This window comes from Sceloporus occidentalis, unplaced genomic scaffold (genome assembly GCF_023333645.1).
Source record: "Sceloporus occidentalis isolate IW3139 unplaced genomic scaffold, rSceOcc1.0.p SCAF_2, whole genome shotgun sequence".
In the NCBI taxonomy this organism is placed as follows: Eukaryota; Metazoa; Chordata; class Lepidosauria; order Squamata; family Phrynosomatidae; genus Sceloporus; species Sceloporus occidentalis.
Genome location: NW_028316982.1, coordinates 251,297,830 through 251,312,642, shown reverse-complemented (window position 1 = coordinate 251,312,642; position 14,813 = coordinate 251,297,830). Strand labels below are relative to the sequence as shown.

Genomic DNA, 14,813 nt, shown 5'->3' with positions numbered 1-14,813 from the left:
TTTGGACAATGAAATTGTCTTCCAGGCAAGTGAGGAATTTGCTAGACCTTGAGGATTTGGCCGAGTTTGACTTCCAGCAAATATCAGGATAGTTGAAGTCGTCCATCACTACTACATCTCTCCTTTCTGAGTTTGTGGTCATCTGTTCTAGAAAGATATCATCCAATTCCTCAGTCTGACTTGGTCTGTAGTAGACTTCCATCATAACATCCTTGTTGTTTCCCTCCCCTTTAATTTTTATCCAGATGCTCTCCACCTGGCTTCCATGATTGATGTCCTGGATCTCTTCACTGGTGTAAATATCTCTGAGACATAGAGAAACATATTTGGGTGTCACCAGCGTACTGATAACACCGCGCCCCTATCTCCACCGATGAAGTGGACAAGCTTCTTGGAGGTGTAAGGAGGACAACGTGCCCTCTCGATCCTTGCCCGTCATGGTTGACCGCCCAGGGAGGAGATGCAGTAAAAACACTATTACAACTGATAATTAATGCATCTTTCAAGGAAGGAATATTTCCCTCACAATTAAAACAAGCAGTGGTTAAACTGCTCTTAAAAAAACCTTCCCTGGATCCCCTGGTGAGAAAAAACTATAGACTGGTCTCTCTTTTACCATTATTGGGCAAAGTGATCAAGAGGACAGTTGCTTTCCAACTCCAAGCTGTCTTGGATGAAGCCGATTATCTGGACCCATTTCAAACTAGCTTCAGGGCGGGATATGGAGTTGAGACTGCCATGGTCACCTTAGCCGATGAGCTCCATCTGGGCATCAACAGGGGAAGTGTGACCCTGTCTGTGTTGTTGGACATCTCAGCGGCATTCGATACCATTGACCTTCTGGAATGCCTGCGGGAGTTAGGTATTGGAGGCACTGCGCTCCAGTGGCTCCAGTCTTACCTCTCGGGCAAATTCCAGATGGTGATGCTGGGGAACAGTTGCTCTTCTAAAAGAGAGCTGACATCTGGCATCCCTAAGGGTGACATTCTGTCCCCCATGCTGTTTAAATTTACATGAAGCCACTAAGTGAGATCATCTGGAGACATGGGGTGCGGTATCATCAGTACGCTGATGACACCCAAATCTATTTCTCTGTGTCCCTGACTGCTGCAGTGACTAAGGATGGCATCTCTCCTCTAAATGCTTGCCTTGAGTTGGTAATGGGCTGGCTGAGGGAAAACAAACTCAAGTTGAATCCAGAGAAAACGGAGGTACTAGTGATAGCTACCCCAAGCCCAGGGAAGGAGATTTGTCAACCAGTCCTAGATGGGGTCACACTTCCCCTAAAGGACAAAGTTCGCAGTTTGGGAGTACTCTTGGATTCATCCCTACAGCTGTCATCGCAAATAGATATGATGGCCAAGAATGCTTGGTATCAAGTTTGGTTGATATGCCAGCTGCGACCCTAACTGGACCAAAAGGAGCTTGAAGTAGTGGTACATGCACTGGTAGTCTCTCATTTAGATTTCTGTGATGTGCTCTATACCAAGTTCGGAAGCTTCAACTGGTGCAAAATATGGCTGCCAAAGTGGTCACCGGTACATCAAGGTTTGACCATAGAACACCTGTGTTAAAATCTCTTCACTGGCTGCCGATCAGCTTCAGGGCACAGTATAAAGTGTTGGTCATTACCTTTAAAGCCCTATATGGCTTGGGCCCAAGTTACTTGAGGGAACGCCTCTCCTTACCTGATCCACCCTGCACTCTCAGAATAACGGGGAAGAACCAACTAGAATTACAAACAACCAGATTGGTTTCAATCTCTCAAAGAACTTTCACCACAGCGGCTCCAAAATTATGGAACAGTCTCCTGGAAGAGACTCGCCTTATCACCTCCCTGGATGTTTTCAGGAAGGCAGTTAAGATGGATCTCTTCCGATGAGCTAATCCTCCTAATTTTATATAAGAAATACTGTTCCTTCCTTCCTTGGATTTGTATTCTTCCATCCCACTGTCGATCTGCTAGAACTTGTTTTAACGGAATTAGGAGTTAACTTTTTATTTTAAAATATAATGTATTTTGTGTATTTTACTGGGTTGTGATCCCGCCTTGATCCATCTGGGAGAGGTGGGAAAATATAAATAAAAATTTTATTATATTATTATTATTATAGCTGTCAAATCCTCCAACATCTGGAGGGACACATGGCCCTGATTGAAGGTGGCACCTCTGTTCTCACAGGGATGACAGCTGGCCTGAAGACTAGCTGTCAACAATGTAAGGCAGCAGCTACAAAAGCCAATGAGATTCTAAGCTGCATCAAAAGAAGAACAGTGTCTAGATCAAGGGAAGTAATTGTACCACTCTGTTCTGCTTTGGTCAGGCCTCACCTGGAATACTGTGACCAATTCTGGGCACCACAATTCCAAAAGGATATTGACAAGCGTATCCAGAGGAGGGTGACCAAAATGGTGAAAGGTCTGGAAATTATGCCCTATGAGGAGTGGATATGTTAAGACTGGAGAAGAGAGGGTTCACCGTTCACAGGCCATGCCGGGTTTTTTTTTTTTGGGGGGGGGGGGAGTGGTAGTGGTGTTACTGAGGATTATAATTTTTAAAAAATAACTTTTGCAATCTATAATCTTCACTAAATTCTCCAAATTCTGCAAGAAATTCCACAATGGGTTCCTTGAGTTCAACAACATTGAAAAAACGCCATTCTAAGTATAATCATGTTCCCTTTCCACACAACCCAGGATTCAGAACGTCAAGGCAAAGTTGGTATCCCTCTAAAGCACGTACAGGCATTTCTCACTTCCAACAAAGAAAATAGGACAAGTATGAATCCCTAGTTATGCATTCCTTGTACACTTACATTCTACCCCCTCTTTTCTAATTTAAGGGAAAGTAGGGGGGAAAGAGTTTCCTTTCACCAATAGCATATCTCCTGTTTTGAAATTCAGCACACTGAGTACATCGTGACTCATTCAGCAGTAGATTCTTAAATTCTGTCTCTTGTTACATTCCCGTGAGATTTAGTGAGAGTTAAATCCCTGAAGAAGCCACCTCTATAAATGACAAGATCATGGAATTTTATCAGTTTTACTGTACAAAAAGTTAATGAAATGGTTGGGGGGAAGGGTGAGCTAGAAAATAACATTGTAATGTGCATTCTAAGCAAGTTCACTAATGAATTTTATCTTTAATAATCTGTAGTTATTATATTTTATGGAATACTGCCATGGCCAGTGCTTGCTGCTAAATGAGGAGTGATTATGCAGTTTATTGAGATGTGCACAAAACATTGCAGTGATTAGCAATTTGGAACACAACATACATTAAGAAAGCAGGACTAGAATCTTATTCTAAATCATAATCTTAGGCTATGACAGCAATGTCGTTATATCACCTACCTGAAACTTATTACATAATAAATATTTTTATCTGTGCTTACTCAGAACTAAATTCAGGCAACACAAGTTAAAAGACTGACAGATTTTGGAGGCAAGTGGCAATGTTAACAAGCCAACATCAGTTTCTTTGAAATGTATAGATATTTCATAAAGGTGTTTCATTATTATGCCATCAAGGAATGGAAGCAAACTAAACTGATGCAATTTTTGTTAGTACCGGAAGAGGAATGAATTCACAGTTAAAAGGAATGATAGTGACTTTGTTGTACAGTGGAACCTTATTATACGCGGGGGATCCATTCCGGATCCCTCCGCGTATAAAAAAATCCGCCTATGCTCGAGCCCCATTGTTTCCAATGGGGCTCGTGCGCGGCGCGCGAGGCGCAACGGGTGCACGCGCCCAATTGAATGGGACACGCTGCCCCTTCCGCCCTGCGCGCGCCGGCGGCTTTGAGCGCCTATGCTCAAAGCCGCCTATAAAAAGACCGCGTATGCGGAGGCGCCACTGTATTACACTGGTGAAAAGAGCATCTATGCCTTCAAACCATAAACTGAGGTGTGATCTTAATGCAAATGGACATCTCAGTAAGATGAGAGCCTTTGATCAGAGACATTGGTGACTGAATGTAGGATGGGATCAGATACATCAGTGGCTGTTGAATCCACTTCTAGCAAGTCATTGTGACACATCTTATCTCAGTTCTGCAGGGTTGTTGTTCTTTCTCTGATGTCATGGGGCAATTTTGAGGAATATGACTCACATTGCTAACATAGTCCCTGTACAGACGGGCCCTTTGCGGCGCGCCCTTGACATGCTAGGGTTGCTTGTGGGTGGGGCATGCACACGCTCCATAACACTAGCATGTCATGAGTGCGCTGCAGCTGTGCAGCACCATCCAGATGGTGCGCACAGTGATGACATGCCAGCAGTGCAGCGTCCAAATGGCGCTGCACCGCTGGCATGTCATAATGCCATTGCTAGCGCTTTAGCATGGCACAAGTGCGCCACAAAAAGAAGCCAATTCTGTGTGCTCCTTTCTTTCTGCACAGCAGCCCTGCACAATTTGGTTGCTATGGCGCTGCTGTGGAGCAAGGACAGGTGCCTCCCCGGCACCTCTTTTTGGTGCTCTGTACAGTGCCAAAGGTTGTCTATTATTCATAGAGAAATAAAGTCTTTGTTAAGTACACACAGATGAATCCTGATTAACCTGAGCACTGGGCCATCTAACTCTGTATCCCACAGTAGCCAACAAATGCCTCCCCATGCCAAATGTAAAAGTAATTGCATTTCTGTGGTCTTGCCTAGCATCAGGCAACAGTCATTGGTATCAGTGGCATCACTGATATCACCAGGTGACCGGGTGGTGCTAACTGCCCTGGCCTGGCCCCTAGCCGCAAGCCCATCCAGACAGCTGCTGAGGAGTGCAGCCCAGAAAGGCCTTCAGAATTTAGCATGGCTGCTTGCTCCAGACTGTGAAGGCACTGCTTCCCAGCAGCTGCCACTACTGATGGGGGTGGCACTGTAGCCTCCAGAGGGCCTGTTTAGGGTCCAGTGCTACTGCTGGGTGAATGGAAAAGGTGAGCAACACCTTTTCTTGCTTTCCCAGGAGCCATGCCTGTCATTCCAGGTGTACCACCCCACCAGGTGACACCCTCCTCTGGGGTGTCACCCGGTACGGTCCACACCCCTAGTGACACTCTGACTGGTATATTGTCCTTGAACATGGAAATTCCATTTAGGTTATCATGCTGAAGAGCATGGGGCTTGTACTGGATTGTAACTCAAGTCACAAACTTAGCATTTGCATTGTGATCAAATGTTATGTGATACATGCATTCCATTCATTTTCTGTGAGTCCAGAGCAAAGAAGGTTACCTTAATAGGTCTTCCATCTGGTGTGAGCACTTCCTCTGACAACTCCATCATCTTCAGGGCCATGAGGGCTATGGGCTTTGCATGATTCAGGTTCTGCCTATGGAGTCCTGCTGCAACACAGTACGCATCACCTATTGTTTCCACCTGCAGCAATCAGACAAATCAAATGTCAAAATTATGGTAATGACCCAGAAATCAGTATCATTAAGTGCCTGCAATCACCAAATGTTGCTTAAAAACATGTCAGTACAACATTAATAAGAGAAGCTATTAGACAACACAGTATAATTATCCCCCAAGTTTGCAAACAGGTACCATCAAATTCTGACATTTCGCTGCAGAGTTGTTCATGATGAGCAAGTGCAAAAATCTTTAAAGTCAAGGACAACTTGTTCCATCAAGAGGGTTACAACAGTATTGCTCAAAAAGGAAATGTATTTTCTGTTTTACAGGGAACTATTGGAAATGTGGCACGTTGTAGCTTGTTCTGTTGTTGAATAACAGTCTTACTCCACCAAGGCTTTATAGCATCATTGTGATGCATTAGTACTGTTATTGCCTCAGCCTTATTGCATAATGTTGTTGCTCTTCCACCTATACGAGACCATTTTGAAAGGATTTTTTTAAAAAAAATTAAAACAAACAAAAAAAAAACACCATTAATGGTCTCCTTTCTCACTTCTGTGTTGCTATGATTACCTATGTGAAAGTTCAATTGTGATTTTATGCTGATTTTGTGTGTACAGTGAGTATACTTTGGTTAGGAAAATGTCTGCTCACCTTCTTCCAAAAAGAGGAAAAGGGGTGAACATTTCAATTTGTTTTCCTTTCAATAGGCAGAGTAACTGAGAAACGTTTACACTGTTTTTCTCCATAGAAAAACTCTGTTGCCAAAGGACCACTTCTGCTCCCCCCCCCCCCCCGTCCCAACTGGGGCTTGTCAGAGGAGCCAAAGCTTTTACTCATTGCTCCCTATTCCAGCCCTGTTCTGTTTTCTCTCTCTCTCTCTCTTACAGACACACTCGCATATGTCTGGAAACGTAAGTGGAAAAGAGTCTTACAGTTTTTTAAAAGTATTTACTTTCATCTTTTCACTAGCCTGATAATTCTTGTTTTCTTCTAGCTTTGGAATAGACCAGATTCTAGTTTCAGATTTAACTAACTGCTCACAGAAGAAAGCTGGCATCAGGATAGATAGATTAGTAACTGCTTGCTTTCATCTGTCAGTAATTAGCTAAGTCTGAAGCTAGAGTCTGGTCTATTCCAATCAGGAAGCCTCCTGTCAAGGGGAAAAAACTGTTTTCATTTACATTTCGGGGGGGGGGGGGTCTATGTGTGTGTGTGCATGCCAACCTAGGAAAAGAGGTAGGAATAATGTCATGGAGGAGGTAGCGAGTAGGTAGTCCCAAATGCTGTGTGTGCTAAGCTTTGAGCACAAATGAATGCTGTAATCCTGAAGAGGTTCTGATGGTACAAAAGGAAGGACAGGCATCCTGACTGAATAGCATTTTTCCAAACAACACTACTGTAGTGGGAGAAGAGTATGAAATGTAGATAAGTAGCAACTTTTTTTTTCTCTATGCATTTTTCAAATGCTTAGAGTCTGAATACAATCAAAACACATGCATTAAGAACAGACTGAAATGGATAGAGATAAATCCACCCACCAACACTACAGTAAAAACCATGGACTCTAACAAATAAGACACTAAATGTACTTGTCACGACATCTCTCCAGCAGCTGTCCCTCTGAACACTGGGAAGAGTCCTTTTCCTCCTCCCCAAATAACAAAAATAATGTTGTGCCTTCAAATCATTTTCAGTTTATGGCGACCCAAAGGCAACTTTATCATAGGAGGGTTTTTTTGGCAAGATTTGTTCAGATGGGGGTTGCAATTGCCTTCCTTGTAGGCTCATGAGTATGACATGCCCAAGGTCACCCACTGCATTTCTATGGTCAAGTGTAGATTTGAACCCTGATCTCCTGGAATACTAGCCCAACATATAAAGTGCTATACCATGTTGGCTCTTTCAAGTGTAATGGTATTGTTTGCTGTCTAGTCATTTCCAACTTATGGCAACCTTAAGGTGAAGCTATCACAGGGTTTTCTTGGCAAGTTTTTTTCGAAGAGGGTTTGCCATTTTCAGAACTTCAAAAAGTGACTTTTTGGATGATATCTCCTATAACCTTCCAGCCAGCATGGCCAATTTTTCAAGGTCTTAAATCAGGGGTGGTGAAGGTTAAGCTTTCAGGCTGCATGATGTCCCAAAGTCCCTTTGGGGGGCTATTTTCTGGCCCCCAAATGTCCAAAGAGTTTCCTTCCCTGACTACCCCCCTCCCAAATGGTTAGATAAAAATGGGAAATGAAATCAGAAGTGACATTATACCACCTCCAGTTTGGATGTGGCGGCACAATGCAGCCTGCTGGGCCTATCAAGGAGGCTGGTATAATACAAATGGGCCCCTTCATACTCTTCTTTGAGAATATTTTTTTCTGAAATAATAGTTCTGCTATGTAGCCCTTTGGGTATGGGATAAGGCACCAAGCTTAATTTGAATTTGATTTTTTTTCCTGTCATTATTAAATATTCACCCTTCTCACTGCCCATTTCCAACATGAGAATGAAAGGTGTTCTCTCACTCCTCACTATGCCCACAGCCTTAAGATTCATGCTATATATGGTTTAATTATATTTCTAATATGTTCTTAACTCTCTTTTTTTGCAAATCCCTTTAACTGTATTTGTTTCAACTTTTGTGAGATGCCTTGGATACCAATATCAGGAAAAAGGAAGGATATAAATAATTCAGGCATGATTATGGTGGTGGTGGTGGTTGGAATCCTGGATGGCATTTAGATGTGTAACCTGGAGTTGCACACTCATGATTCCAACTCTATTATTCTATGACTGTTAACATATTTATAGTTCATAGTTTAGGGGCTATGTAGGGAACATGCTGCCCATAATTTCGATTTATTGGGAAGCAGTAAATGCAATCAATAAGAGTCTGTTCCCCTGTTGATCAGGAAGCACCCAGCTGCCATTCGCATGGACCCCTTGTGTATGCAGTCTCCTGCGTAAGGGGAAATTATGACAGAGACAATGTTTCTGCTTGTAGCAATAGTGATTCTTCATGGAAAAGGGTAGAAATGGCAGCCAGTGGTTTCCTGAGTAATGTGAATGGATGCCCCATACTGGCTGCTTCCCAGTATGTTGGGACTGGTAGTGGGGGGCGGGGAGGGAGTAGGATCGAAACAGAATTCACTGTGTAGCATTATAACTTCCATGCTAATATATATATATAAAGACCATACTGGATTACAAGACTAATGATAACAATAATAGAGATAAGAGATGCACAGGGAATACACCTGGGGTGGAAAAGTATAATGCAGAGCTGGAAGTTCTCAGAATGCTGGACAGAGGACTTTCTTGAGATTGCTAGGAGGGAGAAAACTACATTCAGTAGGAAGGAAATATTTAAATATCTACTTCACTTTCCAGGAGCAGGTCAAGGTTAACTAGAACAATTTGATATTCTTAGTATTGTTCAGTTAATGTGACCTCCCTGCCTCTTCCCTGCATCTCACGGTAGTCATGTACATGTGCATGTGAATGTAAGTGGATGAGTTTTAAAAATACGGATTTAATAATATAGGCCCCATACAGACAGGCCAGAATAAAGCTGCTTCGTGTCAGTTTGGAGGTATGCTGTTTAAATGATGCATGCATCCTAAGAGTCTGGAAGCCACACCAATGCCACGCATTGGTGTGGCTTCCGGACTATTAGAACGCATGCATCATTTAAACAGCATACCTCCAAACTGACACGAAGCAGCTTTATTTTGGCCTGTCTGTATGGGCCCATAGATTATTTAATTGCATTTTAAAATTACTGTTGCATTTGTAAAAAAATTGCTTTAATGTTTGTTTTAATATTTTGTAAGCTGTCTTGTGTCTTAGGTTTGATAAAAGACAGGATATAAATGGAGGAGGTGGGGAAAGATTTTGCAAGGGAGCATGAGGGATTGAGAAGGGTTAGTCTGTGCTGAAGATCAAGCCCTCTGTATTGGAGGGGTGGAAATCAAGCAGAATACTGACTGCCTGAGCTCCTGTGGGATGTCCCTTTGCAGCTCTTAATACCCCCAGGATCCCTCTTGGAACTCCTCAGACTCCCACATTTTTTCAACAGTCAAAACTATGTTCTTCAGCTGAAAAACACCCATGAGGGGTGGCATGGGGGAGGCCCATTCACTCACATGCTGAAACAAACTAAAAATAGTATAAATACTAGTCTGGAAGCATCTGGAAGTGACTTCAAAGTGCCTGGAATGTCATATCTTGTTTCTACTGGAAGTGATGATACAGTCTGTAGAGGGTCTGGTGCATGCTCACCCCTACCTTATTGTATTAAAAAGTGACAAAAATCTTTTTTTAAAAAAAAACAGTGCAAGTCAGAGCAAGATTTTTAAAAAAACCTTGTCTAGTTCAGAACAGCAGTTCAAAACTGTACAAGAACAGAGCAAACATTTACACTGGTAACATCATTTTTGCTTGTTCCTGGAAGTGCAAAGATTAGATTACAGCAAGCCAGTGGAACAGCCTTTGTTAAGCAAATACTGATGATGCGTTACCACTTGATAAGCACTGGGATTGTGGGAGTTGCAGTCCAAAAATGTAATTTTTCCAGGTTTTGCATCTGATCCACTGCAGGGCTTATTTCAAAACAACTCCCATAGAAGGCTCTTCCAGACTGATCTAAAGAAGCTTGAACTTTCTCAGTATAGCTTCTTGGGTTTTGCCAGGTTTTGCCAGTAGTTATTCTTTCCAAATTTACTCATTCTGTATCAGAACATCCTATTTTGAATGTAATGATTTCTTGAATTTCTGAAGCTGCCTCTGCAACCCCCCCCCCCCACAAAAAAAACCCAGAGGCATGGTTTGCTGAGGTTGGGGTGTGGTCCTAGGGTTTAAATGGCATATTTTCTGTCTCAGAATTCCCCCCACCCCCACCTTAGAGTTATAGTGTTATAATGTAAATATGCCATTTCATTAATGGAATATAGTGCTATAAAGAAGAAGAAGAAAAGAAAAATGGCAACCCATCAATGTCCTAGCAAACACATAAGTCAACTGGTGCAAAATGTCGCTGCTGGGGCTTTGTGAGATTACCTGTCACAGGTGGGTTTGGAGATATATTAACCAGTCCTGAAAGACTTTGTTCCCATCTTGGGGGTGCTTCTGGATCTGTTGCTCCAAATGGAAGTTCATATAGCTGCAATGGCCAAGAATGCTTATTATCAGTTTTGGCTGTGCACCTCTTCCTAGAGTGGGAGGACCTAAAGATGATAGTGCACACAATGGTAGCCCCAAGGCTGGGCTTTTGCAATGGACTGTACATTGGGCTGTCTTTGTACTAAGTTCAGAAACTTCCGTTAGTTCAATGCACGGCAGCCAGATAGGTTACTGGGATATCCAGGAGTTATTATATCACACAAAATTAATATCACTATACTAGCTACCAATTAGTTTCCAGGCAAGGTACAAAGTGTTGGTTATTACCTTTAAAGCCCTACATGGTTTGGGTCCAGATTACCTACAGAATCGCTTCTCCCATATAATTTGCCCCATATGCTCAGGTCTTCTGGTGGTCATTTACTCCAGTCAGCTCAGTTGGCAACTGTCTGTCAGAGGACCTTTTCTTCCATCGCTCCTAGATTATGTAATGACATATCAGAAGTGATTCGGCAACTGAATACGCTGTCTGAATTTAAAACAGCATTAAAGACCAGTCTTTTCCAGTAACTGATGAATTTGAAAATGTGCATTGTTTTAATATGTGTGGATCTTATTTGTTCTTTTCAATTTATGTTTGTTTTTAACTGATGTTGTGTCTTTGGAGCTTATCACACATGCATTTTCAGTCCGATCTGGGAATTCAGTGTGCAATACAACCCGTTTTCCCCTATTCCAGTCCAATCCCGTCTTGTGCCCGGAATGGGCTGAAAAGTGAATGCGATAAACTTATTTAATTGATGGTGTGTATTTATAGGTCTGTTGTTGTTCCCCACCTCAATTCATGGAAAAATAAATAAAGTAATAATTCCATTTGGGTTTTATTTTGATGCATAGAAGTAAGACAAAAATATGGCTGTTATGCTATATAGTGATCTGTGTTGTGAAACTTTATGCATATTTAACTACTTAGCTGAGGTTGTAAGAAGCCCTCCTAGTGAATTGAAAAGATGTGTATCAGGGCACTGACAAGAGTGTCCTGATAAACATTGGGTCTACCGATGTCCAACAGCAGTCCATTGCTTTTGTCTGGATGGGCATTACGAGTATCCAATAAGTCACTTCACTGGCTCCCCTTATGTAGTAACATCACTGAAGCCCCTTGCTGAATACTGACATTGCAAAACAGCTCAGTTCTATTTCTTGCAGATGTAAGTTCACTTATGTATTGTAGATAAGTCCCATACTGGATTGCAGCCATGATTTGCTAGTATACTAAAGGTAGAGGAGGTCTCTAGTGTGAAACAACAACATTTTGTACTGGTACTATCTGGATTTCTTCTTCTTCTTTTTCTTTTTCTTCTTCTTCTTGGCCTAAAAAGATTGGCTTGAAATAAGCATCAAAATGTAATCACAGGGGGTCACACTTATAGCAAAAATCAGACAAGCTTGGTATGCTGAAAAGAGCAGCTGCCATGGGAATATGCTGTTATTGCAGCCTGGGCTCACAGTAGGCTCTCTGTAAAACCTTAATAGATAATTTGAACTAAAAACTGTTGCAGCTGAAAATTTGTCTTCTTTTTTTCTTTTGCAATGAACAAGCACAGGTTGTATCTCTTAAATCAGGAGTGGGCAAAGTGTGTCTGGACAGGGGCATGTGCAGATTCTCAAGGTCATTTCTTCAGCTACCTGTCTTCAGTCCCCCCCCCCCCCCAACACACAAATATTATTTTATTAGAAGCTGACATGAGATCCTGTGATATAGGATGGGACATATGTACACACATAAAATGAATCAATTAGTTGATCAACCAACCAACCAATATCTTTCAAAGGAGAGGGAAATGGTTGGCAGTCTATGTGGCTCACAATAGGTCCCAGGGGCTTAAAACTTGATCTTTAGACCACTGTTACTCACCCTGTCTAAAATCAAGCTTGAACTGTAGCCATGTCAAAGGTGCGTTACAGACCGCCTAAAAGCGGCGGTCTGCCGGCGCTGCTGGTTGCTCCGCGAGGGAGCCATAGCAGCCAAACTGCGCGGCTCCCGCGTGGAGCAAAAAAGAAGCCCCAAAATGGCGCTTCTTCCCGCAGTGCGGTTATGATGCCATGAGGCACCAATGGTGCACTCGCAATGTCATAAGCACCGCACAACGTGCGGACACTATGCATACGACACGTAATAATGGCGGCACCTGTGTGTATAGGGCGCCGCCATTATTACACCCCCGTCACGTGCTAGGGGTGAGGCCGGTGTGGACGCTAGGTCCCCGGCCAACCCCTAGCACGTGATGGGGGCACCTCAAGAGCCCGTATGTAACGGGCCAAAGAGGACTAAATACTAGCTGTTGATATTAAATATAAAAAAGGAGTAAATTTACTCATTCTCTTCTCTGATTCACATCTTAATATCTGGAGCCCATTAAGAGAGTGGTATGGAACTTTTATTTAAAAAACAACAACAGTAGCACTCACTGTTATTTAACTATATTTTCAGCCAGAAAATCACAACTGGACATTCACAAGCACAAATACTGATTGATTGATTGATTTAAAAATCTAAGTTGCTTGTGTAAATAACTCTTTGGTGTCTGCTGTTTTAGAAATGGTGGGTGGCACCATTTCCCTTGCACACTGTGGCTCAAAGGCCAGCTTTAACATAATCCTGGGGGTGGGTTCTACAGTAGGTATCATATAGTATTAAGCTACCTCTCTTGCTTAACGCTCATTACAATATTAGTACTATCCTTATGAGCAATGTATTGAGTGTCTCAATGAATCACAGCAGGAACACTTAATCTTACAAAGATCTTGACACAAGTGCACATCTTACTGATTCTACTTCACTAACTTTTTGATTCAAATGGAGTTATGGGGAAGAAAGCATTCATCCTAGCTAGTTATGAGCTGATTCAGTGTGTCTTGCAGGATTCCTTACAGCTGTGATGAGAAAGTCACTAACTGCAACCAAAAAGAAAGAGAAGCTTTAATGGATGACAGATGAAACTCTTCAAACAGTTGAGATGAGAAGCAAAGGTAAAAGGTGGCAGAAATAGGGTCAGAACACAGAATGCAACTGAACTACTAAGGTGCATCATAAGGTGAAGTTATCATTGGGCTTTCTTGGCAAGGTTTGTATATTGAACACTTGCCATTCCCTTCCTCTGAATTTGAGAAAGTATGACTTGCGCACAGTGTCACAGTGGTTTTCCATTACTGGACAAGGATCTGAACTCTGGTCTCTCAAAGTCTTAGCCCAACACTTAAATCACTACACCATGCTGATTCTCAAAAGGTCAAACACAACATCATGAATTTCCTTGAAAAATAGTCTGGCAACCAGTGCAGAGCATTAGAGGTCAGTCTCTCTCTCTCTCTCACACACACACATACCCCAGTGGCTACCACCTAACAGCAGTTGTACTTGCTGTTTGTTGAACCAGGTGAATTTCTCAAACAGTCTTCAAGTCTCCCATTATAAAGTAAATTACTTTAGTCCAGGAAAACTTGGGCAAGGTTTGGCCCAATTTCAAATGTGGCCCCTTAGGGCTGTTTCGTTGGCCCTCAAAACATTTAGATTCCTTAGACTACTATTCTCTCTCCCCAGCTTCCTAGAAGCCTCCAAGTGTAACAATTCACTTTTAAATTAGTTTGTAGTAGTCCTGCCCACTCGCTATATGTTTGACATTTAAAAAACACACCTGCTTTTCAAAACCAGATGTAGACTTCTGTCTACTTTGGGTGAAATTTTTTGGCACTCTGTGCAGCCCTGGAGAGCCTCACAGATATACAATTGCATTTGCCAGAGTTTCCCAATGTTGTTGTAGACAAATTGAGATGCTACCATAGCATGTGTGATAATGATTATCATTGTTTTAAAATATTACTTAAACATAGAAGCTTGAGTCCTACAAACCAGTCCAACTAAAGTTAGACCATGGGCTCCAGTGGAATTTCGATAACTATTGATTCACTAGTCAAGAAGTGATTCAATAGCTCTATTCCGGTGGGACTACCATTGGAATACAGACTAAAATCTGATAAACTTTTCCTTTACCCCTGCAAATCCCTTCCAGCACAGCAGTGTACAGAATAGACTAACTCAAGTTTTCCCTCTACAGGAAAGCTAACTATTGATCTATGTTCTTTTAACTTATGAACAACCTGCATTAGATCCCAGAAGATGTGTTCTCTGATATATTTTTTTCAGCATTCACACTGAAATAATAAATACAGCAGCTAGAGGAGCACGATCTAGAGTTCATGGGTAGAAAATATGCTCTTTGTGAAGAATGTCCCAAATTCAAATTATGTATAAATTGAAGCCTCACTTCCCAAGGGATGCTCC

General features: G+C 42.2%; 1 protein-coding gene across 1 annotated transcript in view; it reads right to left on the bottom strand.

Moving 5' to 3' along the window:
* GUCY1A2 (guanylate cyclase 1 soluble subunit alpha 2) overlaps positions 1-14,813 on the bottom strand; it is a 263,827-nt gene that overhangs the window by 83,799 nt on the left and 165,215 nt on the right. The window contains exon 6 of the mRNA XM_089508245.1: positions 5,231-5,374. Within this exon, the coding sequence (XP_089364371.1) occupies positions 5,231-5,374 (144 nt within the window). The remainder of the gene's footprint in view (positions 1-5,230; positions 5,375-14,813) is intronic.